The 25,684-nt window shown below is 30.2% G+C and overlaps 4 protein-coding genes across 7 annotated transcripts in view; 2 read left to right on the top strand and 2 right to left on the bottom strand.

Moving 5' to 3' along the window:
• The first annotated feature begins 6,804 nt into the window (after positions 1-6,804).
• LOC101509318 (phytoene synthase 2, chloroplastic-like) lies at positions 6,805-9,251 on the top strand. 2 transcript variants are annotated; one of them, XM_004502154.4, is made up of 6 exons: positions 6,805-7,307; positions 7,558-7,608; positions 7,737-7,909; positions 8,021-8,256; positions 8,438-8,630; positions 8,882-9,251. In XM_004502154.4, the coding sequence occupies exons 1-6, from the start codon at positions 6,983-6,985 to the stop codon at positions 9,065-9,067; spliced, it is 1,164 nt and encodes a 387-aa protein (XP_004502211.1). In that variant the 5' UTR covers positions 6,805-6,982; the 3' UTR covers positions 9,068-9,251. The 2 variants fall into 2 exon arrangements, with proteins under 2 accessions (XP_004502211.1, XP_027190294.1); XM_027334493.2 differs by lacking the exon at positions 7,558-7,608.
• Positions 9,252-14,934: 5,683 nt separating this feature from the next.
• LOC101509631 (protein WHAT'S THIS FACTOR 9, mitochondrial) lies at positions 14,935-18,438 on the bottom strand. 3 transcript variants are annotated; one of them, XM_073369347.1, is made up of 3 exons: positions 16,875-18,438; positions 15,614-15,720; positions 14,935-15,409 (listed from the first exon to the last, which is right to left on the bottom strand). In XM_073369347.1, the coding sequence occupies exon 1, from the start codon at positions 18,216-18,218 to the stop codon at positions 16,974-16,976; it is 1,245 nt and encodes a 414-aa protein (XP_073225448.1). In that variant the 5' UTR covers positions 18,219-18,438; the 3' UTR covers positions 14,935-15,409; positions 15,614-15,720; positions 16,875-16,973. The 3 variants fall into 3 exon arrangements, with proteins under 3 accessions (XP_073225448.1, XP_073225449.1, XP_027190934.1); XM_073369348.1 differs by lacking the exon at positions 15,614-15,720; XM_027335133.2 differs by lacking the exon at positions 14,935-15,409 and having other exon boundaries at positions 15,599-15,720.
• A 784-nt stretch (positions 18,439-19,222) lies between these two features.
• LOC101509960 (uncharacterized) lies at positions 19,223-21,514 on the bottom strand. The gene has a single exon (XM_004502156.4). It carries the CDS (start codon positions 21,412-21,414, stop codon positions 19,405-19,407), a length of 2,010 nt encoding a protein of 669 aa, XP_004502213.1. The 5' UTR covers positions 21,415-21,514; the 3' UTR covers positions 19,223-19,404.
• Positions 21,515-23,854: 2,340 nt separating this feature from the next.
• The window catches only part of LOC101510281 (DEAD-box ATP-dependent RNA helicase 37-like), a 6,758-nt gene continuing 4,928 nt past the window's right edge, over positions 23,855-25,684 (top strand). Inside the window, exons 1-3 of the mRNA XM_004502157.4 lie at positions 23,855-24,015; positions 24,225-24,964; positions 25,072-25,155. Of these exons, the coding sequence (XP_004502214.1) occupies positions 24,236-24,964; positions 25,072-25,155 (813 nt within the window). The 5' untranslated portion in view covers positions 23,855-24,015; positions 24,225-24,235. The remainder of the gene's footprint in view (positions 24,016-24,224; positions 24,965-25,071; positions 25,156-25,684) is intronic.

The raw sequence follows: 25,684 nt of genomic DNA on the forward strand, positions 1-25,684 counted from the left end.
GTGATTTTTGTAGTCAAGCTAAAATAGCAAAGAGTTCGCAAAAATCAGTAATTAGAGAATATAAATCTTTAGATTTAATACACTATGATATATGTGAATTTGATGGGACTTTTACTAGACATGAGAAACGTTATTTTATCATTTTTCTTGACAATTGTTTTGACTATATTTTTGTATATCTAATGGAAAATAAAAGTGAAGCACTTGACATGTTAAGGATCTTTGTAACTGAAATTGAAAATCTATTTAGTAGAAAAATTAAGAGGTTTCGTAGTGATAGAGGAACCGAGTATAATTCTAGTATGTTTAATGAGTTTTATAAATTGTATGGAATTATACATGAAACAACCAGACCATATTCTCCTGAAATGAGTGGTAAAGCTAAAACAAAGAATAAAACTCTTATTTAACTAGTTGTTGCTTTTATGCTAACATTCATGTTGCGTCTCATTGGTGGGAGAAGTTGTATTGATTGTTTGCTATATTTTGAATAGAGTTTTTAAATCTAAAAACAAAATATCTCCTTATGAGATTTTGAAGATAAGACAACCGAACTTACCTTATTTTCAAACTTGAGGTTGTCTGACTTATGTCATAATCCATGATCCCAAGTTAGTTAAACTCGCCAGTAGATCCTATGAATGTTAATTCATTGGATATGCATTAACCATCAAAGCATATAGGTTATATGACATACACGCTAAAGTGATCATAGAGTCAAATGATGTTGACTTTTATGAAAATAAATTCTCATTCAAATCGAGAAGTAATGGGAGCATCGAAACAAGTTATGCTCTCATAAACAAAAACCCTAAAAGCAATGAACAAGGCGAAACTAAACCTCAAAGAAGTAAGAGAGCAAGAGTTACTAAAAATTATGGACCTGATTATACGACATATACTTTAGAAGATGATCCTGCAAATCTTCAAGAAACTCTGTCGTCCTTCGATGAGATTGATTCTCTAGTGTCTAATAAGACCCAACATTTAGTAGACTTATCTCTTGGTTGGAAACTGATAGATTGTGAATGGATTTTGAAAAAGAAATTAAAATTTAATGGAACTATTGATAAATATAAGACTCGCCTTGTAACTAAATGTTTTAGACAAATAAAAAATATAGATTTCTTCAGCACTTTTTCACTGGTCACTAGAGTTACATCATTGTCTTAATTTTGTATCTGTAATGTCTAACTCAATCGATGAATATCAAAATTGTTAGGTCGAAAAAATTAAGTATTTCATCATTATATAATCAAAATAGTTAAATTTAATACCACTAAGGTTTTTGTTTTTAAAATACCACTAAGGTTTTTGTTTTTAAAATACCACTAAGGGACCGATCTAAAGAGGATGATACTAAAATTATTGCTTTAAGGCTCCACCAAAATATTTTATTTGATATACTAACGATTAAGTGTCACCGTTATACAATATTTATTTTTAAAGGTTGGAGACTATCATTGCATTGCAGAAACACTATCTCTCATCCTAAACTTTTTTATCTACGAAAAGTTCATTTTATAAAATGTACCGTCAATTGTCAATGTATCATCTTAAAGAATATAAGAACTATACCACATATAATTTACTTTAGGGCCTTTTATATTATGTTGAGCCGCTCTTTCTTATGTTTTTAAAAGTTTTCAAAGTATATTTTTAAATTGATCAAGAGATGTTTGTTTAAACAAAATACACTTTCGATCAATCTATGAAACATTGAAGGATAGGAGATTTTTTTTTTCTTTTATTACCAAACTTCTTTTTTTTTTTCAAACTTATACTCAATCTCAAAGTTCGATGTTTTTTTTTCTTTTTTTTAGAGTTTTGTACTGTGCACCCCCTACTTGTACCTCTCACCCTCATCCTCATGGAAAATACTAGATTGTCCTTAATATTATTAGTAAAAATCCCTAAAAAAATTCTCTTTTTTTTTTTTCACCCATTTTCTTCGGAAGTTTGAATTGTCCAAATCATATATTTAGAAACATTCGAACCTTTGAAACCATTGAAATCCAAAATTAAGATAAACTTCGAAACTTTAAAATTTTCGAAACATTAATTTTCTAAATCTTCGAAAGTTTCCACGAACATGAATCTTTCGAAGTTAATTTTTTTCCAAAATTTTGAAACATTCGAAAGTTTTCATAAACATGAAACTTTCTAAATGCAAAAACCTTCGAAACTTTCTAACAATCTGAAAGTTTCAAAATATAAAATTCAGAAACATGAAGTTTTTCAGTTTTGAAACTTTGGTATGTTAAGACAAACTCTCAAATTAAAGTTTTGATGAAAATAAACAAAGGTTAATTAAGAATGTTAATTATGATTCTAAAATGTTATGTTAATTTTACTTGTGCTTTTGAATGAATTAATTCAAAGATAGGAATCAAGCAAAGCAAAGAAATCAAATAAAAACTGAACATATAAAGAAACGAGAACATTTTGGATAAAATGGAGAATGTTCTCCAGGATCAAGACTGGTTATCACAGCCTCAAGATCAATCAATCTCCATCAGTTCAAATAAGATTATGTCTCTGAATTTTATACTAAGGTTATTAGTACTTGCCAAGGAACAAGTGGGATCCATTTCATTCAAAGAAGGAATTCAAATCACTAAAAGAATAGGTCTTGAATCAAGCTAGTCAAAATGAGTTTGAACCTTCTTCAGCCAAAATATCAAGAAAGTTAATCAATCTTGATTTGTACAAGACACCAGGAAGTCATCCATAATGATCAAAACTGAACCTCCAGATTGATCATCAATCTCAAGAAAGTTCAATAACTGACAGTCCAGATTGATAATCAATCTCCAGTGCAATATCTATCTCCTTAATTCTGCATAAGTTTATTATCATTCTCCAAACTGTTTTGGACAGAATCAAGTCTCAAAATCGAAGATATAACATCAACAAATATATATGAAGCATAAAAGATCATTAAACACCAAGGCAGTCTGATCAAGAACGAATAAATCAGTTCAGTCAAACAGTCTTCAAAAATGTTCAAAGGCTGGAATATTTTTAATCATATATATTGGTTTTGGTCAAAGCTGACAGAACACTACCAACAACTCTTTTGACCATTATTAAATGCTTCAAAACTCCTATAAAAGAAAGGCCAATGCCTAGGGAAATGGTAGAAGTTCAAGTGCTAGTTCAAGTGCTATAAAGTCTCACAAATCATTCACATTCACATACTTCAAATTCTCATTTTCGCAAGAAAGGTTCAATTCCGATTATATATCATACTCTGTTATTATTGTACTGAATTCTTTGTAAATAATTGAATCTCAAACAAGAGTTGAGACATCTCAGATTCTATCAAAATAATCTTATCATTATTGTAAGACTCAAACTATAAGAGTTTAGTATAGTTTGAATAGATTGTAAGAAATACTATCAAGGTTAGTAGGTGATTAAATTGCTTTCTGGGTGGAAAGAAATAAAGTTTGTAACAGATCAATGTTGATCTAAGCTAGGTGCTGTAAAATCAAGAAGACTCTTTGTTTTGAACACTTAGTGGAAAATCTCACAATTGAGGACTAGACGTAACCCAAGTTGGGTGAACCATGATACATCTTTGTGTGATATTTTTTCTCTTATCTCTTTATTTATTAAGCTTGATTGATTAACTGAGTAAAAACATAAATTGAATTTCTGTTTTAAAGTTAACCAATAACGTTCTCCGTTTTTTTAGTAAAAACCAAGAACGTTCTCATTTTTCTGTTTTCTTAACCAAAATCATTCTTGAGTTATTAGACTTTTTCAGGAACATTTACAATTCAAACCCTCTTCCTTGTAAAATCGACATTACTACTTCATAGTATTCATGGAAAGTTCCGAAATTGTTTCAGAAATTTGGTTTCGGAAACAACTTTCAAAAGTTCTGAAATGCAATTTTTTAGTAATAAATTAATAGTAATAAATACTAATAAATTTATAGTAATAAATTAATAGTAATAAATGTATAGTAATAAATTTATAATAAAAAATTAATAGTAATAAATTTCATATTTAATTTCAAAAATAGTTATAAATTTAATTAATAATAATATTTTAAATTATATTTTAAAATAAAATTTTAATTATAACAGACAACAAGTATTTTTTGAAATTGAATTACTTCGAAAATTTGAAAGTTTCGAGCATTACGTTTTGAAAGTTTCAAATTCATCAAAACTTTTGAAAGTTTTGATGATTTCTGGAAAATCACGCTTCAAAACTTTCAAATTTATCCAAAGTTTTGAAAGTTTCAGAGGATCCTAGAAAATAGCATTTTGAAACTTTGATATTTATCAAAAGTTTTGAAATTGGTTAAATTTTCTGGAAAATTAAATTTCGAAAGTTTCAAATTTAACAAAACTTTTGAAAATATAAAAAAAAATTCACTTTTTATTATTTCTAAAATTTATAATTTTCGAATATTTAAGGAGATTTTCTAAATTTCAAAAATGAAGATGAGAAATAGAGTGATAAATTTTTTTTTAATGATTTTATACAAAATAAAAAAAGACAAAATGGTCTTTAAAACAAATAAGGGAGGTACAATTGGAGGTGCAATTCTTTTTTTGTATAATAGAGGGTCAAATGCCCATCAATGTCCGACTTCTAATTTAGTATAACAAAGGTGAAAGCATATATATGACTCTAGGCGGAAAATTTAGTTATGATTCATGAGAAATCACTTAGACACCCCCTATATATGGGCCTTTTATCTGTATTTTTTTTTTTTATATTTTTTTTATTATGTGAAACTCATATCGTTGTTTATGAATCAGGTTGAATTCGTGAAACGAATCGAATCTTATAACTTCTAATAGATAGTATAAAATTTTTTTATATATATATATATATATATATATATGAAAAAACTTTTTATACTATATATGAATTAAATCCTATATATCAAAAAATTGAAACTCTCTTAACAACTTTTTCCAACAAATAAAAAATACGGATTTTGTTGCTAAAAAGCTGGAAACTATTGTGGATTTCTACCGTATATGTATTAATTCAACAAGTATTAGTATCTTTTATCTTTAAATAAATTATTATATGAATTATTATTTAATAAATATTATTTATATGACTTACAAAATTATAATTACTAAATAACTTTCATCGAAACTGTCAACGAAATATGATTTTAAATTTTTTGAATTTGTTATTACTAATAATATTGAATATTTTTTAAGAAAAATTATAGAAAATTGTTGTAATGCTTATAAAACTGTTAAATGATGGCTTTTTTATGAAGTAATTTGTCTTAAAGTATAATAGTTAATAAATAAATTTTTGTATCACAAAAATAATTATGAATTTATTAGTTAAAAAAACAAGTATATTGGAATCTAAAGCATGAATATTTTAAAAATCGTGAAATATCTTTATCGAGTCTTTATTCGATATCGTTACTTGTATTGTATTCGTAAGTACTCTCTTTTTTTTTTTTAATTTATTCTATTACAAGGGAAATTGGTGAACCTTTTATTTATTAATATAATATTTTTTTTGTATATTTGAGGTTATTTATTGTGATTGAACAAAAGTTTTTAGTTTTTAAATTTTTACTTTCATTTTGTATTGTAAATTAAATAATTTCATTCTTTAGTAATATTATATAAAAAAACTTCATGTTTTTTTATTAGCATGCCTGTAATTTATTTCTCTAAATTTCGAATTTCATACCCGTATTTATATTTGATATCGATACCGTACTCGTAACTATATATATAGGCATCAAAACCATTTAATTTATGAATTTACTATATAAATTTCTAGACCTATTTTGTATCTCCTGGATTTCTTAATCTTATAAAATCGAAATTCATTTTTTGGGTGTTCAATTTGCATAGCTTATGAAAAGCATAGCTATGCATAACCCATTGTTAAGGTGTTCCAAAAATAGAATCGAATTTAGATGAAGAGATAATGTTGGACTAACAAAATATCATAAATCACTATTCTTTCATAAATAAAGAAGAAGAGAGTTTAGAGTAGTTAGCTACAAGTCGTATAAATAATTTTAAAATAACTATAAAAAAAAAATAAAGTGTCCTGACAAAGTTGTAAATTATTATTGATATTAGAGTAAAACATATTGTACATAATATATAATATTTATTTTTTATAATTACACCATAGTCCAAACGATTTATATTTTTACATGGTGCACAACATGTGTATGAATGAATGCCACTCAGACGAATAAGGATTGAGGGCCGGAATTGTACTAAAAGACAACCAATAAAGGACGAGACATGGATTGTGGACCCCACCGAACCATGGTATAATCGAAGGATATTACATTACGTAGGAAAAAAGGCATCAAAATAACTATGATTCTTTGCAAGAACTCAACAACAAGACACACAATTATATTAGGTGGCCTTCTAAAAGACAAAAACAAGCATCTTTCAAATTGTATACCCCGATCCCCCTCAAACCAAACTATGTCACTAAAAGTGTGTTATACAAATGTGAAAATTAAATAAATAGGACATAATCTATTAGAGATTAAATTAATTACTCTAATTATGATTTAGTTATTCTAATTGGATATATCATTATATCTATTATTATAATAATTTTTTAGAAATTTCACAATGAAGAATTAATAAATAAGCTCTCATGCCAAGTTTAAGTTAGAATCTTGATAGAATCTTTTAGAGAAATTCATTGTTTAATTGTTAGCTGTCAAAAACAAATATTATAAGTAAGCATCATCAATGTGAAAGCATTTTATATATACCCCCAATTTGATATGCTAGGATAAATATATATATTGAAATGAATCAAATGATCAACCATTGGTCATTTCACCTTTCTATGTAGTATATAACCATATATCTTATCCAATATATCTAATCCTGATACAATACACTACAGAGTGCAAAATATTATATCAATACCCAAAAAGTAATATTGAGTTAGGCCACTTATTTGGTATCTGTTAAAACTTCAGTGTAGAAAAAGTGTGATGAGTTTAACATTTTCTCTGGAAGCAAAGCCTTTCATCATAAATAGTAAAAGGAAACCATGTTGTAGAAGATATGATGTTATAAGATCAGAATTAACCATGGCTCCAAAACATAGAAAAATGACTATGTTTCCTCAGTTGTCAAAACAAGGAGTTTCTATTGCTGATTTACATGTTCAAGAAGTTGTTGACAAACAGTCTCAGACAGTCAATTTTGACACACTTTGTCCTAGTTTCAAGCCGCGGTTCGAGCCTAGTTTTCTCAATGACGCCTATGAAATGTGTAGAAATATATGCGCGGAGTATGCCAAAACATTCTATCTAGGTACAAATCAAGTTCACTAGTCAGAACTTAAATCTATGCAAAAAAACACATGTATTTGGTCTAGATACATGTACTTTTTTTCTTATATTTAAATCTAGAGAAAACGTGTCCTTACAAATTAGACTATCTTTTATGTCAATATTATAAGATGACTATTTATATTGGCTTTTAATTCTTTGAAACTTGAATGGTAAACTAAATTGGTAATTCTTTCAAAAATAAATGTAACAATTTGAATTTCCTTAAACAGGAACTTTGCTTATGACTGAAGAAAGACAAAAGGCAATATGGGCTATCTATGGTAAGAAATTAAAGAAGATAGAACTAATATTACAAAACTAACAAATATATATATGAGGATTTGAAACTAGTTTTGCAAGGGAATTATATATCTTATATTTATTGAAACATATGTTTTTATGTATGCAGTTTGGTGCAGGAGGACAGATGAGCTTGTTGATGGTCCTAATGCTGACTATATGAGCTCTGCTGTTCTTGACAGATGGGAAGATAGATTAGATGACATTTTCAATGGACATCCATATGATATGCTTGATGCTACTCTTACTGATACAATCTCCAAATTTCCCTTGGATATTAAGGTAACAACAAAAACTAGTTAATATTAATGATCAAATTTTATTTTTCTTCAGTCTCTAATTTTTTATGGTAATTGAACTAATGAATGAGATAAGACTTGATTTTGATTACAGCCTTTTAGGGACATGATAGAAGGTATGAGAATGGATACAAGGAAATCGCGATACAAAAATTTCGAAGAACTATATCTATATTGCTATTATGTGGCTGGAACTGTTGGGTTGATGAGTGTTCCAATAATGGGAATAGCCCCTGAGTCTCTAATCCCTGCTCAAAATGTATATCAATCAGCATTATATCTTGGCATTGGAAATCAACTCACAAATATTCTTAGAGATGTAGGGGAGGAGTAAGTTTCTAATTGATTCACTTTTCTGATTTTATTTTTTTGTATATATAGTCAAATTTATACTCTCTCCGTCTGGTATCAAATATAAATCAAAGAAAGTCGTTGTATTTTGATCAAACGAGGGAGCATATGTTATATGATGTGAATTAAAGAATTTTTCAACATTTTGTTTTGAGTGTAGTGCATTAAGAGGTAGAGTGTACCTTCCAGAAGATGAACTTGGTGAGTTTGGTTTATGTGACAAAGATGTTTTCTCAAGAAAGGTGAGTGAAAGATGGAAAGAGTTTATGAAACAGCAAATTGCAAGGGCAAGATTTTACTTCAATTCAGCTGAAGAAGGAGCTTCACATCTTGACAAGGCTAGCCGTTGGCCGGTACCTACATTTTTAGACCTTATCTATCTGCGCATCATAATTAACACAATTGAAAAATCATAATTAATCATGTAACTGATTGTTATAAATAGTTTATAACAAAAATCAAACATTACTAATAATCTAACGGTTGTAATTAGTTGACATTGTAAAAACTCTTTTTAGAAAGTATATATAAAAATTAAATTCATTTCACAATAGGTAATGGACAGAAATTAATTAAAGTTTATTTATGTGTGGATTTTGTTCAGGTTTGGTCATCATTAATATTGTACCGCAAGATCTTGGATGCAATTGAAGAGAACGAATATGACAATTTGACAAAACGTGCTTATGTAGGAAGAACTAAGAAATTTTTGTCATTGCCTCTGGCTTATAGTAGATCTCTTTCAATTCCCAAAACCAAATTAAATCCTTCCTTCACAAGGCTTATCTAGCAACTTTGTAGCTAAAAGCTACATTGTTTGTTTATTATGCAAAATGCATACCACAAATTAAAAAGAAGAATTAGGCCATGTACAGTTCAGACACAGTTAATTACTTGGCTAATTCTAAAAATGAATATCCAATCGAACTATTTTAATTTCTTATGAGAAGAATTGAACAGTTTTATTATTTGAATTATATATTTTTATTGATTCAATTTAATAATAATTTTATTTCGAAATATATATATATAATAGTGTTTGATTTGTAAGAATAAAAAGTATTTTATATATTTACAATTTAATTGAGCTTTCATTTTAGAAGTACATCATAAGAAACATTAAATAGAACAATATAAAAGGACAAATATTGTATCTCCTTAATCTTGTGCTATAATTATTTGATTATTTTTGTTTTAAATGAAATTTTGATCCTTTAGTTTTTCAATTATGTAATTTTGACCTTCTTAATTTAATAAGAATGATTTTTTCTCCTCTTTTATGCACCACTCATAGCCTTGATCAAAATATTTATTCACCTAAACATTGTGTTTATTGCACAAGTGCACAAATCCTAATCTTAATCAATTTATTAGAGTTGCACGATCGAAGTGTAGTTGAACTTTAGTGGGCCTTGAAGGGTTGTGATACGGAGGTGAACATTAAGATTGTAAGTTAGTTGATGGTCCAAAACTCTATGAAAAGAAAATCATCGAGAACGATAGAGATAATCGGGTCGTGTTCAATTTAACACGTAGAACATTCATTATGAATTTCTTGATAGTCATATTCATGAGACTGGACGATTATAATAGTATTAAATAATTTAGGGTTGATGTAAATTATTAATGGCTACATGATTGAGTAGATGTGGACTTGTTATTGGTTAAGGCTCACTTTGGTAAAATTAAGTTATAAGCTAGCTGAGAGTTTGTAGCGCATAATTCTATAAATAAACTGTACAGGCATCACTCCATTCGTTTTTCTAATTGAATTATATGTGATATAAATATATTGTGGTGTTATGTATTGGTTAAGTTTGTGTGTTATCTTTAAAATATGTGTTATATGAATTACATATTTGAGTGATAGTTTGATATTAAATAATTTGTGTGTTTTGATCGGTAACATGTAGTTATTTAAGGTGATAACTTGATGTCTAAACTAAATTTGTACAGAACAATATCGAATAATTTTAAACGCTTTGATCTATTATAGTTTATTTATAAGAATAAAAAGTATTTTATATATTAATAATTTAATTGAGCTTTCATTCTAGAAGTTAGTATACGTTAGATAGAACAATACAATATAAAAGGACAAAAATCGTATCTCCCTAATTTTGAGCTCTAATTATTTGATTATTTTTATTTTAAATGTAATTTTGGTGTTTTAGTTTTACAATTATGAAATTTTGACCTTCTTAATTTAATAAGAACGAGTTTTACTCGTCAAATTTACCCTTCTTTTTTGACGTGACTTCATTTAGTTATTCGTAAATTGCGATTATCAACGGTACAGCGCTTGTTGACTCTCTCTTGAATAAGTGATTCTAAAGCTATGTTGACCGAGAGATCAAACCGAATGTACACTCCAACCTTCTGTTACAACAATTTTTCACACTCTAACGGCATGCGCTTTTTTGGTGGGGTAGTTGTTGCTAGTTTGTTGGAACAAATATAAATGATGCACAGTAAACTTACACGTAGAGTATTAAATAATTTGACGTATTAATGACTAGAGTAAATAAATTTTCTGAATAGAAATTGTTTTGAAGTCATTATTAGTCCGTTAAAGAAAAGCCACATAATGGGCTAAGGCCTAATACAAAAGCCCACGAGGATGTATATAACAGCAACACGGTTTTCTGTTTTTATCAAAATCACAAAACTTAATTCGAGAAAGAATGAGTTTAAACAAACTCGTTCTCTTGTTTCGTAAACAATCACGCTCTTGTCAAACCTTTTATAACGACGTTGTTGAATTGGACTGTGAGATGATTTCCCATTCTCAAATTCATCCCATTAAAGGTATTTTTATTGCTTTTTTCATGGAACCAATTTTTATTATGTCCTTCAAATGATTTGGTTTATAAATTGAAAGTATTCTAGAACCTTCGATCTTATTTAGAAGAAAAGGAGGTATATAAGCCAAATACTCCTAAGATAAATTTGCGAGATAGTTATTAACATATCAATTGAGATTGATGAAATATGATTTTTGTAAGAATTAGAATGTGACTCTAAATTAAATTGCATTATGAAATCTATTCATAAACTGAAAATTGGATGACATATTTAATGTAACTTATATTATGATTTTTTATTCATATCTATGGAGTTTAGATTACTTTCGTGTCCCTAAATGAGATGAAATTTTTACTTGTGAATTATGAGAGTGTAATAATCTTAAATCAAATTGCAAGATGAATATATGATTTTTTTAGGGGTGAGATGCATTAATGATCCAAAATAAAATTATGCTTTGATGATCCTAAAATAATTTGCATTATTAACTCTTTATTTCTAACATGAAAGTTAGATGACACTTTAATGCAACTTACATTATATTTTTTATTCCTAAGATAATTCTGGAGCTTAGATGACTCTAGTCTTTAAACAAAATATAATTTTTATTCATGAATTATGAAAGCTTAATAATATCAAGTCAAATTATAAGATAAATATATTTTAGTATATGATTTTTGTGAGGGGAGAGATGTCTTAATGACTCAAAATGAAATTACAGCTAGGATTCTTTGATGATACTCCATAAAATTGCATGATGATTTTTTTTTTATTCAATTATTAACTCTTTATTCATAATGTCAAAGTTGGATGAGGTCTCAAATGCTACTTCAATTTTGAATTTTATTCATAAGGTATGTATTGAGCTTCGATGACCCTAGTTATTAAATGAAATTATGTTTTTTTTTTTATCATTATTTGAAAAAAGCAGTCTATACGAGCTTATTAACAACATGTTGGACTGGATGGAGGACATTCTTTATTATATGATTTTTGTGAGTGACAATGAATTTGCATTATTTTTAAGCTTTGTGACAGTATCTCAAAGTCATCGTTCATCTTCTCTCCCGTACTCCTTTTTCTTCCCCTCTCTCTTTGCCCTTTACTCTTTATCACTCTTCATTTTTCTTGTTTAGTTTGGTAATGTTTTGAATCCAAAACCTTACAAAACTAAACAAAAGAAATGAAGAGAGAGAAAGGGTTGAGAGAGAGATAGGACAGAAATGGAATATACGAAAGATGTTGAACGATAATTATGAGATGCAGCCACAAACGATTGAATTTCAAGTGAGAACCGAATAAAAGTAGTTGCTTGAGAAATATTTGTTGTAGGAGTTGGGTTGAGCCGATAGATAGGAAGAGAATAGACGAAAGGAGGAAAAATAATTAAGTTTGAAGGGTGTATCTTAATATCATATTTCAAATAAATCCATCCACATAGGCGTGAGGGGCTAAAAAATTACAAAGGAGTAAATGTGGGAACCAAAATAGCACAATCCAATAAATCATTTTCATGGGTCAATTTTTTACCTACTCACATTGTTCTTTTTATACATATATCAATTGTATATAAATGTGTATCTAAATTTGACTCTTATCTTCTAAAATAAATTAGTAGTATTAATAACTATATGTTACAAAAAAATAATAAAAACATCCAGTAATTTGAATGAGACTTACATTTATAGACCACTTTCGTTACCATGTTCCATATGTTGACATGCATGATATTGAAACGTCAAGGATTTTATTGAAAGATAGTGTAGTTTCTATAGTTCTTATTCATAGTAGTTGCTAATGCCATAAAAGTTGAGCTAAATGCAATGTAACTACATCGGAATTCTAAAGGCATTGATGCTGTAATTTGCGAGGAAAATGTCAACGGAACTTACACAACTAAAGTTGAATTGTCTATTTGTATTGACTTCTAAAATGTTAAATTCACAATATTTACAACATTTTATACAATATCATAATACTTTCTCTGATCTTGTCATTTGTTAGTATAACATGATACTCTAAAGATTTGTTGAAGTTGGTTTTGTGTGTATTTTCCGTTGTTATCTATAGACTTCATTGGTTACTCATTTTAACAAAAAAATTGTTGTATGAAGTTATGCTCCAACTCTATGGTGATTCTCTTAAAGGAAAAATAAGTGAATGAGATTAAAGGATTTATTCTCGTAAAGGAAAAATAAGTGAATGTGATTAAAGGATTTATTCTTGTAAAGGAAAAATAAGTGAATGGGATTAAAGGATTTATCAATATGATATTATAATATTATAAAGATGACTTTTTGACAAGTATGACATTTGTCGCTCAATGAAAGTTGTCATTAAGCTTAAAATTTCCATTAGTAGTAATAAATTTATAATTATTTATTTAATCGAATTTAAATTATTTACTTAATTGAATTTAAATTATTTTTTATCTATTAACTATCAAATACTCACATGTCCACATTGTTTTTAAATCTCTTAAATAGAACCTGTTATCGAATCTTTCTGCCCATGTCTATGTAATTTACTTTTACTTTAATAATATTTAGTGGAAAGTGTATTGAGAGTGTAAAAGTCTTCATTTTCAGCTTAAAACCAAATATCGTTTCTCTTGAAATACTTAAATGTCATCAATATTAATTTATTAGTAGATTTGAACTTATCTTTTCTCATTGAGACTATGTTTATCACATAATTTAAAGAAGGTAAGTGCCTCTCTTTTAAAACATATGTTTCTCCCATGATTTTACTATTGATGTTAAACTACTTACTTTCTGTTGTTGCTGCTGCTTCTATCACGGGTGAATTTATCTCTTTGTCATATGATTTCAAGGATTTTGCATTTTTTAATTGTTTTCCAGTACGAAATTGTTTTGTAGTCTACAAACTCTGCACTTGCAATTTTTTGTGTTGTTCCACTATTCTATCCTCTTCTCTATTCAAATTTTTTTCGTTTACATGATGCTTCCGAAACACCGGCTACAGTTATGGTTTTTTTTCTTCTAGGCACTCGATCTTCTCATGGTTTGATAAATTAATGGGACTTGTACTATCCGAAATAGTCAAAAAAATATATATTTAATTTTTTTTTAGAGATGGTGATGATAGGCGATAAAAATCACCGAGTTTCGGTGTAAGATGATCCATGAATCAACTATATATATTTTTTTAGAATTTAGATTTAACAATTTAATGGGATAAAATTTACGCTATTTAATAACAATTGTGAGTTTGTATGTTATGACAACAATGATAGGTATACTCTATTGCATTTTATATGTGACGCATTATATAATATATTAATACTGATTGCTCAAGTAGATAAAAATTTATTTGTTAATATTAAAAAGAAAACATATTTTTGTTGTAAAAAAACATATCCAAGCACAAATTTATCGATGTAAAATTGATATGATTAGAGAGGATTTTTATTCCAAAAGTCTTAAACTTTATTGTCTAGACAAGCCATTTAGTAATTGGCTTAGAGTTTGCTTTTTCAATGAATATTAAAAGTTTCTATTTGATAAATATATTTGGACCTTGCCGACAAGGCTACATAGTGTTGTGATTAAGATCAAAGTGTTTATAGTTTGATCATGAAAGAATCTATGAGACGATAAGATAGACATCATAATTTAACTTATTCATATATAATTATTTAGAACCTCTACTATATAAGTTCATAATTTATAAAAATATTCGTCAAATATTTATTTTGTAATCTTAAACAAACCTTTAATACAATAGTGATAAACTATTTCATTAATATTTTATTTTTTTATTTTGCATCCTTGAGGTCATCAGTCCTAATCCTAAGGGCTGATGTGAACAAAATTGAAGAAGATTGTAATCTAAAAGGAACAATCAACACACAAAAATTATAGCATGGACCACCACAAATATTTACCATCAAATTACGCGTTCACAAGATTCTATTGTGGTTTATCTTCACATTATCTCTCCCTAAAAGAATCTTCATTATTGGCCCTAAACTCTTATCATCGCCAACCTTCCAAAATCTTTGAGAAAACTGTGCATATTTATAAAGCTTGCTTTCATTGTACATCTACAATGCTGCCTCTTTTTAGTTTTTAATGATTGCAGAGCAATGTTTTTTGACACAAAAAACAATAACTGCATCATTAAAAACTAAAAGTGACAGTATTGTTGGTAGATAAATGGAAATTTGAGAAAGGACTAGAGAGAAAAGGAATCACTTGTGCGCAAAATAACCAAAATCCTCCTCCGTAATACTCGATTTGCCACCTATATAATGCAGAGGATAACCATTGCAAGCTTGTGTGCTGGATGGGGAGAAGGGTGAAGGCTGAATGGAAGAGAAAAAGAGAGATGAAATGTTATTTTGGTACAAAGGGCATATAATAAGGTTGCCAAGAATAGATAAACCTAAGGATGGAAATTTATTTAAACCGATGGCCTTGCATGGATCACCTATAATAGTGTGGACCATGCTTGCTATAACTTGCATCAAACACAAACATAAAATTACAAAAACTTTCAACAAGCAGACCTCAAACAAGATAAATTAATGTTACTCCCGCCAATACATAACCTTTCTATTCGCTATTCTGCACAAAGAAGACTGATCTTCGTATTTCCATGATACCTCCCACCAACCTGAATCAGAATTTCATTTCATTAGAGTTGTTTATACATTACCTTATGATCTAACCATTTCTTCCTCCCACCCTCTGTATACATTTACAGAAAAGAAAGTAGCAGATGATTATATGGGCTGGTATATATTTACAGATAAGAATGTAGCAGATAATTGTATGCGCTGGTTGCTATTCGACAATTAGAATAGTACATTCTCCATTATATGACATGATTTACCTCTGAATAGAAAACAACAAAACACAGGAAATCTATAACAGAAATGTAGTACCTATGCTCCTTTTTTAATTGAACGTGACAAAATGCCAAAAAGAAGTATTCACTTGTGCTGACATTAAACAACTATTGGAGCAAATTAATTAAATTGGCTACTCTTTAAATTGACACTCATTCATACCACCACAACAACAAAAGCCTTTTCTCAATGTGATATCGGATATATGAATCAAATTATGCCAATGTCTTAGTGTGAATCATGTCTAAAGAGTAAAGACAATTAAATATATTACAGTTATTTATTGAAAATGGCGAGGCAAATAAGTGATGTAGTAGCGAATAATTTTCATAGTTGATTCTTGGTTGGCATGCATCCAAACTTTAAGAATACGGGTATTCCTAGTTGGTTTGACTAATGTGAATATTTACTGAAAACACACTAATTAGCTCACAGTAACACTGTAGCCAATCATCCAACACATGTGAACCGTTATAACATCACACATCAGACATCAGAGTTCGAAATTTTGGCAAATCACACGTTCAATTATTTATTTATCAATTTAAAGTAGACAAAACAGATGCAAATCATTATCTAGCTTCCCTTAATCTTTATATATAGCCAAATATGTTCCACCTATTTACATTGTCAGAAAAGAGAATTAGATTTTCACTCCACAAACTCTACTTTTACTACATTTTTTCATGACTTCACTACACAATTTTTCAAGGTTCATAATAATTATAAGAAACACTCCCCAAATCCACATACACTGGAGAATAACATTAAAAATCAAAATATAAATAGCAAACTTTGATAATGTTACACGGTTCTTAGCAAGACAAATAAAATAATATAGCCAATAGAGTTTGGTTACAATCTTAGAGCCATGAAATTCAAAGGTAATTGCTATTTTGGATTAGAGCTTGCAACTAACCAGTTGGGTGGAGATCAAATAATTTCTTCCAAGTGATCATCCAGTTGCAGCTATCAAAGTGAATACAAATTACAATTCCGCATCATTGAAAACAAAACCTCATTCACTGTCATCTGAGTCTGAAACTTCATCCTCACAAAATTCACCACTTGTTTCAACTTCTTCATCCTCAAAATGCTCATCTCCCATTTCATCATCCTCCACAGAATCAACCATCAAAGCATCCTCCTCAAGTTTCAAATTAGAGCCATCACTGCGATAAAGAAGCCCCACCTTCATCACATGGTAAAACTTATCTCTATGGCGAGCAAGAGGATGCGGGTCCACCAATTTTCCCCTTGCATACCCTTCTCTAAGAGTAACAGTAGTAGTTTTACACTTCAAAGAGAGGTAAAATATCCCAGGATATCTAGTGAAAATCCTAGTAAACTTATGAGGAAGATTCAACTCTTCCCTCATACTTCTCAAGTAATTCCTCTTAGTTTTCTTATGCAAAGTTAAACTCAAAATCTCATGTAAAACTCCAACAACGCGCTTCTCCATCAAATCACTTTTAGGATCAATCTTAGATGAATCAGCATAAGGCGAAATATAAGGCAATTTCTGAAACTCCTCCATCCACACCTTAACCTTCTTCTGAGCACCATAACCCCTCGGAAACCTCATCGGAAAAACCAACGCAGTTTTCCCTCTCTTAAACTCTCTATACTGATCACTCTCACATTGATTACTCTTCTGCAAAGCCGAAACCGCGTATTCTTCGCACCAATTCGTAAGGCGAACAGCGGAAACACCATTAGGTGACTTAACAAATTGAAATTGATTAGGATATTTAGGAATTAGGGTTTTCTCAAACGAATCGGGAAAACCTAGGTCAAATTTGAGAGGATAAAGAGACTGAAGAGGAATGGTGCGAGTTTTGGTCATCATTAGTAATTTGGAGAGTGTCTCAACGGTGTCGTTTTCGTGAAGAGTGTAAATCTTTTGTTCTTGTGAATCTAATAACTGTGCGGTTTCGGTTAAACGAAAACACGGAAGAGAGTTCCAACGAGGGTGAGGGAATTCTTGGAAGAGAGTTGGATACCGACGCATGAAACGAAGAACGGGGATGGTTAATCCGAGAAGCTTTTGCCAATCGGAGAATGATTTGGAGGTGAGGAAACCGGTGGAGGAACGTTTGATTGCATCTTTGAGAAGTGAAGCGGCTTTGAGATCGGTTTCTTTGTCGATGATGTGATCGATGCTTTTATTTTTTACCCATTTCAGACGCACTTTAGCTATTCCACGCCATTGATAATGGAGCTTCGTCAATGGAAGCACGCCATTTTTTATTATGTTCATCATCTTTTTTTTTATTTCAATGGAATTGACCAAAGTCAAAACTAAAACCCTTCACCATCTTTTCTGTCTTCACATAAAACCCTTTTGTATTTGTTTTTTATCTTTCAATATCGCATAGTATCAAACCCTTCGATATCTCTTTTTTTTTTTAATTCATTTTTTCCTCATTTTAGATTGTTTTAAGAGGGAGAACAAAATAGGTAAATAACTCTCCGATTCTTCTCTTTCAAACTAAAATAGGACTAAAATATGACAAGTTCTACCTTAATATCAAAAGAAATAGTATATGCGGGTATTATGACTATATTTCACCGATAATTTTTTTTTAATTTTATTATGTAAAAATCACTATAATATCTATTTTAAATAATTTGTATCTCATTGTGATTTTTTAATTAAAAAAATTGTAATATAATATATATAAGGATTAACACACTTATAAAATCATAATAAATCTTTATAAAAATTTAATTGTTAACTTTAAAATTGTCATTTTTTGTAATTTAAATAATTACATATGAATATTTAATGTATCTCGAAGGTTCTATCTTAATGATTTTTTGTAATTAAAATATGTCAAATTATTTTTTTTTTTTAATTAAAAAATACGAAAGAGACGAAAATTATCGACTTTTAAATTACTAAATAGATAAAAATAGAAGAAATAAAACTACAATTAAACTCGTAATAAATGATGACTATAAATCTCAATAAAATGATAGCTATGTGGAGCTGTACTGCACAAAAACCATCAAGTACTGCTTGCACGTAACAAAGTTTGAGAGTTTTCCTCGGCACAGTATTGATTTTCAAAGAGAATTACAACAAAGAACAACGATAATTAATGTTTTTAAATTCAACTCAATTGAAATGCTCAGCAGTTACACAGCTATCATATTTATGAAAAAGTGGCTCCATTTTCTGTAAAGATGCATAAGGTACTTGTTAAAAAGAGCATAGTGCACATAAGCCTGAATATAAAGAACTGTAATGATTAATTACATGGATGCTGCAATTAGGAATGTGTATTGTTGCTCAGTATATATCATATACATATACATGATAGTTTTGGACACTTAGTTGGGAAATAAGAGATATTTTCTTTATACAGTGTTTGTGGATGATCAGTAGCCAAAGAATGTCAATCAATACAAGTTACATTGGAAAGGCAGATTCAAACTTCTATGTTCTAAGCATTATCATGACTTCTAATTGCTTTGTGATTCAACCTGTTCATGATTCTGGAAGCATCGTTAAATCTATCTGCTCTTTCATAAATGTTGGCAACAACAAAATACAACTCTTTCTTGTTGATATTGGGATGGGAATCTATCTTCTCAAACAACGATTCCACCCTCGTGAAATCCATTCTTGCGCCGTATAGACTGAGCATCTGAAAATGAACTTCGTCCGGGAAAACACACCCTTTTTCATACATCTGTTTATATAAAGCATCTGCTTTCTCAAACTTGCGCAGCTTTCCGAAAGCATTCAGCACAAGAGCAATAACATTAGAATCAGGAAAATGTCCAAACTCTCTCATCTTCTCAAACACTTCAACCACATGTGCATACTTTCTGTTCCTTGAGAAAACATCAATCATGCACCCAAATACAGATATATCTTTCACCTCACCAGCATCAAAAGCCTGCCGGAAAACCCACATAGCCTCGTCAACTTTACCTGCTCTGGCAAGTACTGTGATAGCCGTCTCCCTAGAAACGTTATCGGGTTGCTTGAGTTCATGAAGTAGCCTTTTAGCATGAGCAACTAAACCAGCCTTCTGATATGCCACAATCATTGTCTGATACAGAACATCATCAATTTTAACTCCAGAACTCCTTAACTTATGAAACAGCATGGCTGCCCTATCCAATTTCCCTGCTTTTTCCCATATAGATATTATGGTTGAATAAGTGATGGCATTTGGTTGAACACCTCTACTCTGCATTTCTTGAATGAGATTTGTCGCCTTCTCGTGCTCAAGAGATTTTCCATAAATACTAATCATGGTGTTGTAGGTGACAACATTCTGTGGTACACCCTTCCTTTGCATCAAACTAAACAAATGAACAGCTTCCCCATATAACTCAGCCTCTCCATAAACCCTCAAGATAGTGTTGTAACTAACCACATTGGGTTCAATTCCCATTTTCCTCATACCCCAAAAGAAGCAATCAGCTTCCTTGATCATGTGAAGCTGGCCATAAACATCAATCATGATATTACAAGTAGTGAGATCAAGTACACATTCAGTTTCATTCATTTCAGAGAACAAAGAAAGTGCCTCCACAAACTTCTGATTATCAACATAAATCGCAAGAAGCGTCGAGTAACTAACAGTGTTGGGGTTAACACCATTGTCCCTCATTTCTTGAAGAAGAAGGCGAGCTTCACGAAAATGTTTTGCCTTACCAAACACACTAATCATAGTGTTATAAGCAATAAGATCAGGTACAATATTAGCAGAAGCTTTTAACGTATTGAAAATGGAAATAGCTTTGGAATAATCACACAACTTACGCGAAAGCTCAATCAAATTACTATACAAAACAAGGTCACCAGAAACATTGTCACGTTCCATCTGTTGAAGCCAAAAGAAAGAGGAATCAAATAAGCCATGTTTACCGAAATGAGTAATGAGGGTTGAGTAAGTGTACTTATCAGGTGAAATACCCTTTTGACGCATTTCATCAAACAGTCCGTGTGCAAAAAGCCACTGTTTAGCACGTAGGACATTACGGAGAACGACGTTGTAAGCGGAAACGGAAGGTGAATAACGAGCTTTTTCGTTCATCCAATCGAGAAGTGCGAGAGCGCGTTGCCAATCGGGTTCACGGGAGAGAAGGGAAACCATGAAACGAATGGATAGGTTTGTTCCGTTGTAAGGGGACATAACGGCGTGAAGTTGTTGGACGTTTTGGGTTTGTCCGATTGAGGTTAATAGTTCGTTCATGTTGACGGTGCGGTCTAAGTAGGTGGGTTGGTGTTGTTGTTGTTGGGTTCGAGTACGACGTTGTTGTTGTTGTGTGTTGGAAAACGGAGAACGGGGGGTTCGGGTCCACACATCTTTGGCTGATATGGATTTAGTAGAAACAGTGGTTGGGATGGTAATGCTAGTTTTGGAAGAGGAACAAGGGAATGAACAAGAAGGAGCCACCACGGTTGAATAAGTCGCGTAAAATGAGACTGGGCACATTGTATCTTCAATCACTCGTCTCCACTTCCACTTCCTCTTCTTGCCAACTGTTTCTCAAATGGAGAAGACCCTATCACATCAGATTTTGGCTATGGTCATAACTTCAGATTTTATACTTTACTTTCTTTTATTTAAGTTATTCGTTTTTTCACTGTAAAATCATTATCAAATTTTAACAACAAAATAATTTTAATATTTCATTTTCAATTAATTAATTAATTTAATTATTATAATTTTTTAATCTGAAAAATAGAAAAGTTTGTATTAATCAAACCTAGGACCTCCTCAAGTATTTAATTATCGTGATTTATATTAAATGTAAAAGAGTAATATGTTGAAAGGTACAACTCTTTAAATGGATTTTTAGCTACTTTGATAAATTAGTTAGTATGTGAAATTAGTTTATTTTGTTGTCATAAATTCATACTTTGACGTCGTCAAAGTTATTAATCACATTATATTTTTATTATCTTTATTTTATTATATTTGTAGATATTTTACAATTTTATAATATTAACATGTATATTATGAATTTATTCTAAAATTTTACTTTTTCGATTTTGACGAAGTTGAATTTGTGTTTTCATCGATAGGTTTTACCAATATAAATAAATATATATTATTTTAGTACAAAAAACATAAAATAGTAAATAAAATATCTCAACAGTAAAATATAATTAAATATTAATAGATGTTGCTTCAATTTCAACGTGTATTGTGATTTTTTAGGCAATAAATAAATATGAAAATAGTGCATCTATGTGGCCTGAATCATCTTAAATATTCTGAAGATCTTTTTATAATTTTAAAAATTGAGTCATAATAAAAATAACTTTAATAATTAAAAAAATATTTTAAAATATTATATTTTTATTAAACGAGCACAAAAACGCAAACTACTTTATTTAAATCGTAAATAACATCTAAATACAACTTGAATTTAGTATCATATCATAGTGGTCAAAATGCAAAAAATGAAGAATATCAATATAATTTTTAAAAGTTCACGATATATTATAAAAAAAAGTATTTCACCAATTGGGGTCCTATTCTTTCGGACTTGTACACAATCTAATAACTTGATTTTTGTGGTTTTGTATGGCTCACTTTATAGCGATGATTATACGAAACTATTTGAATTAATTAAATTTTGCGAGACATATAATTTAACATATTAAATAGATGATTTAATTAAAATAAATAAATCTATATATGTGTTTAATCAATCTATATGCACATTGTGTAATATTATTATGTGAATGCTTTCTAGACAATAATATAAAAATGACATCATTTGAAAATTGATTGTTTAAATAAATAACGTGAGATGACTATTAACCAAAGATAAAGATTTATATGAGATTATAAAATAAGTATTTTAATATTATTTTTGTAAACTATGGATCTTATACAACAAATATATGAATAAGTCAAATCAGTTGTGTACTTTGAATGCTGTAAAGTCGTCTGGATAAATATCTTCTTATAGTTCAAGAAAATGATGATTACTACAAAGCAATGTATATTAGTGCAATAAAATAATAATGTCTTCTTAATTATTTGTTGTTGATCTATTTCTTGCACGATAGTACAATAATTTTCATGAAGACGCGCGAAACAAACCTACATCAACGTTATTATCAAATGGTGAGTAAATTTTAGATCATGTGATTCAATAAATAAAAGTGACCTGTGTTTTTTCTTTTAAAAAAGTTATTGGAACGTTATCGTAACGGAGATAGAAAATAAGATTTCTACCGATTACTCAAAAGTGAAACAAGCGACAAATATATTCAATCTCAAAGATAATTGTTTGCTAGAGAGAAAAAATAAATGTGCTATATATTATTTTTTTCCTTAGATGGAGTGCTACGAATAGATTTTTAACGAGATATTTTATAGCACAAAATTCACTTAGTTACTTGTGTAATATAAACATGACTCACAGAAAATACAAACAAGAATAATACTTTATTATCACTCTTAATACTAAACACGACTCAAATGATAAAGAAATTCGTTTTATAGTTATGATGTTGGATTTGAATCTGAAAAATAGTATTATTAAATAAAATTGATATTTTGTGAAGTTGAGCTTCACGTTGCATATTTATTCTTTTTTATCTTCCTTTGGTGTTAATCAGTTTTATAAAATTAGAAAAAAAAAATGATTTGAAAAGCTGTAATTTAGCGAGTAAGATCGTTTGGTAAAAAGATCCGGGTTTATTCGAGAGCACGTTGGATCTGAAAGTAAAGAATAGCTAAAAGAGATTTACGGCAGCCGCAAATGTTTTTAGTCTTAATTTGGTTTGAAAGGGGAGAATTGGAGAGTTATTTACGTTACGTTTTATATTTTGTTCTCCTAAAAAAATCTAAAAAGAAAAATAGGAAAAAAATGAATAAAATAATAATAATAATAATAAATAAAAAAATAGAGAAAGAGAAGGCGTAGGGTGAGGCAAAGTAGATATTTTTGTATCCATTAATCCCAAATTTGAAGGCGTTTCTTTCTCTCGCGTGTGGCGTTTAGGGTTTCTCGATCTTCGTCAACAATCCTATTTTCCTTCTCTCATTCTCAGGGTTTTACTCTTCTCAACACAGGTTCTATTCTCTTCTCTTCTCTTCATTCTCCATTCCACACCTTTTCCTTTTTTTTTTTCAACTTTTTTTTTGTTGCTTCCCCCAACGCATTGCTTATGCTTAGATAGGTTTCCGTTTGATATATATCAAATTTTTATTCGATCCTGTTTATTGCTTATGAAATTTTCGACATAGATCCGAATGTTTTATTTCAAATTTTGGAATTTCAGGGTTTGATACTATGCGATCTTCATGGGCTGATTTGGCTGCAAATTCCGCGGCCGAAAATGCACCTACTGCTAACAATGCAAACAACACTCAAGCTCCTTCTCGACCTGTTTATGTTCCTCCTCATCTGAGGAACCGTGGACCTACACAATCTGCACCTGCACCTGCTTCAGCATCATCATCAGACAAATTTTCTGCTCCTCCTCTTTCTGACAACGTTGGATCGCGTTGGGCACCGCCGCCTAGAAACGACTACCGTGGTCGTGCTGCTGGTTTTGGTAACAGAACTGGTGGTGGCGGTGGTGGTTGGGATCGTCGTGAAGCCAATCCCTTTGCAGATCAGGATGATTCTGAAGAGCCTCTTACTCAACAGGAGCAGGAGAATACGGGGATAAACTTCGATGCTTATGAAGATATTCCAGTGGAGACTAGTGGTGGTAATGTTCCTCCTCCGGTGAATACTTTTGCAGAGATTGACTTGGGTGAAGCACTTAATCAGAATATAAGGCGCTGCAAATATGTTAGGCCGACGCCTGTTCAGCGGCATGCGATACCAATATCTCTTGCAGGAAGGGATTTGATGGCTTGTGCGCAGACTGGTTCGGGGAAAACCGCAGCTTTCTGTTTTCCAATTATCAGTGGAATTATGACGGGTCAACCTGCGCAGAGGCCGCCTCGTGGGGTGCGAACCGTGTGCCCACTTGCTCTTGTTCTCTCACCAACTAGAGAGCTATCAATGCAGGTGAGTTTGTTGTGTAATTAAAAACTTCGTATTGTGACATTTGTTTTTATTGGGTGTAGCTTTGCAGTGAAAAATGATTTATTGGAATTGTTGTCATTTGGTTTCAGATACATGAAGAAGCTAAGAAGTTTGCATACCAGACAGGGGTTAGGGTGGTTGTTGCTTATGGCGGAGCTCCAATTAACCAGCAGGTTTATGCCCTATCTTTTATTTTTGTGTATTCTTGAAATATGGTGATTCAGTAGTTGTCTTTTTTGTTAATGATTGATCCACATAGCTAACCCACCAAGTCGTATAAAGTTCAGTCAGTTGTTATTGTCACGGGAGGTTCTGTTGATTCTTAAACTTCTGTTGTAAAGCTTTTAGATTATGCTGTCCACTAGTCACATTCAAGGTTTTTTGTCTTGTATATCAGAGGTTCTGATATGTGCTTTCAATCACTACACCCTTTCAAATTTTTTGAAGACAAACAGCTTATAATTTTCTGAATAAAGCTTGAGATTTTTTATCCGTGTAAAGTTAATATGTCTCTCTAGCTGGTATGCTCCTATTGATTTTGCTTTTCTTCCTTTTTGTGCCAAATGATCCAGTTCAGACTAGACTCTAGAGTATAGTTCTGGAATCGTCAATTATATTATATTTTTTAATGCCAGAAGAAAACATTTATATTTTGGTATAGATTCTAACAAAATATAATTTTCCAGCTACGAGAGCTTGAGA

Source organism: Cicer arietinum, chromosome 5 (genome assembly GCF_000331145.2).
Source record: "Cicer arietinum cultivar CDC Frontier isolate Library 1 chromosome 5, Cicar.CDCFrontier_v2.0, whole genome shotgun sequence".
Classification (NCBI taxonomy): domain Eukaryota; kingdom Viridiplantae; phylum Streptophyta; class Magnoliopsida; order Fabales; family Fabaceae; genus Cicer; species Cicer arietinum.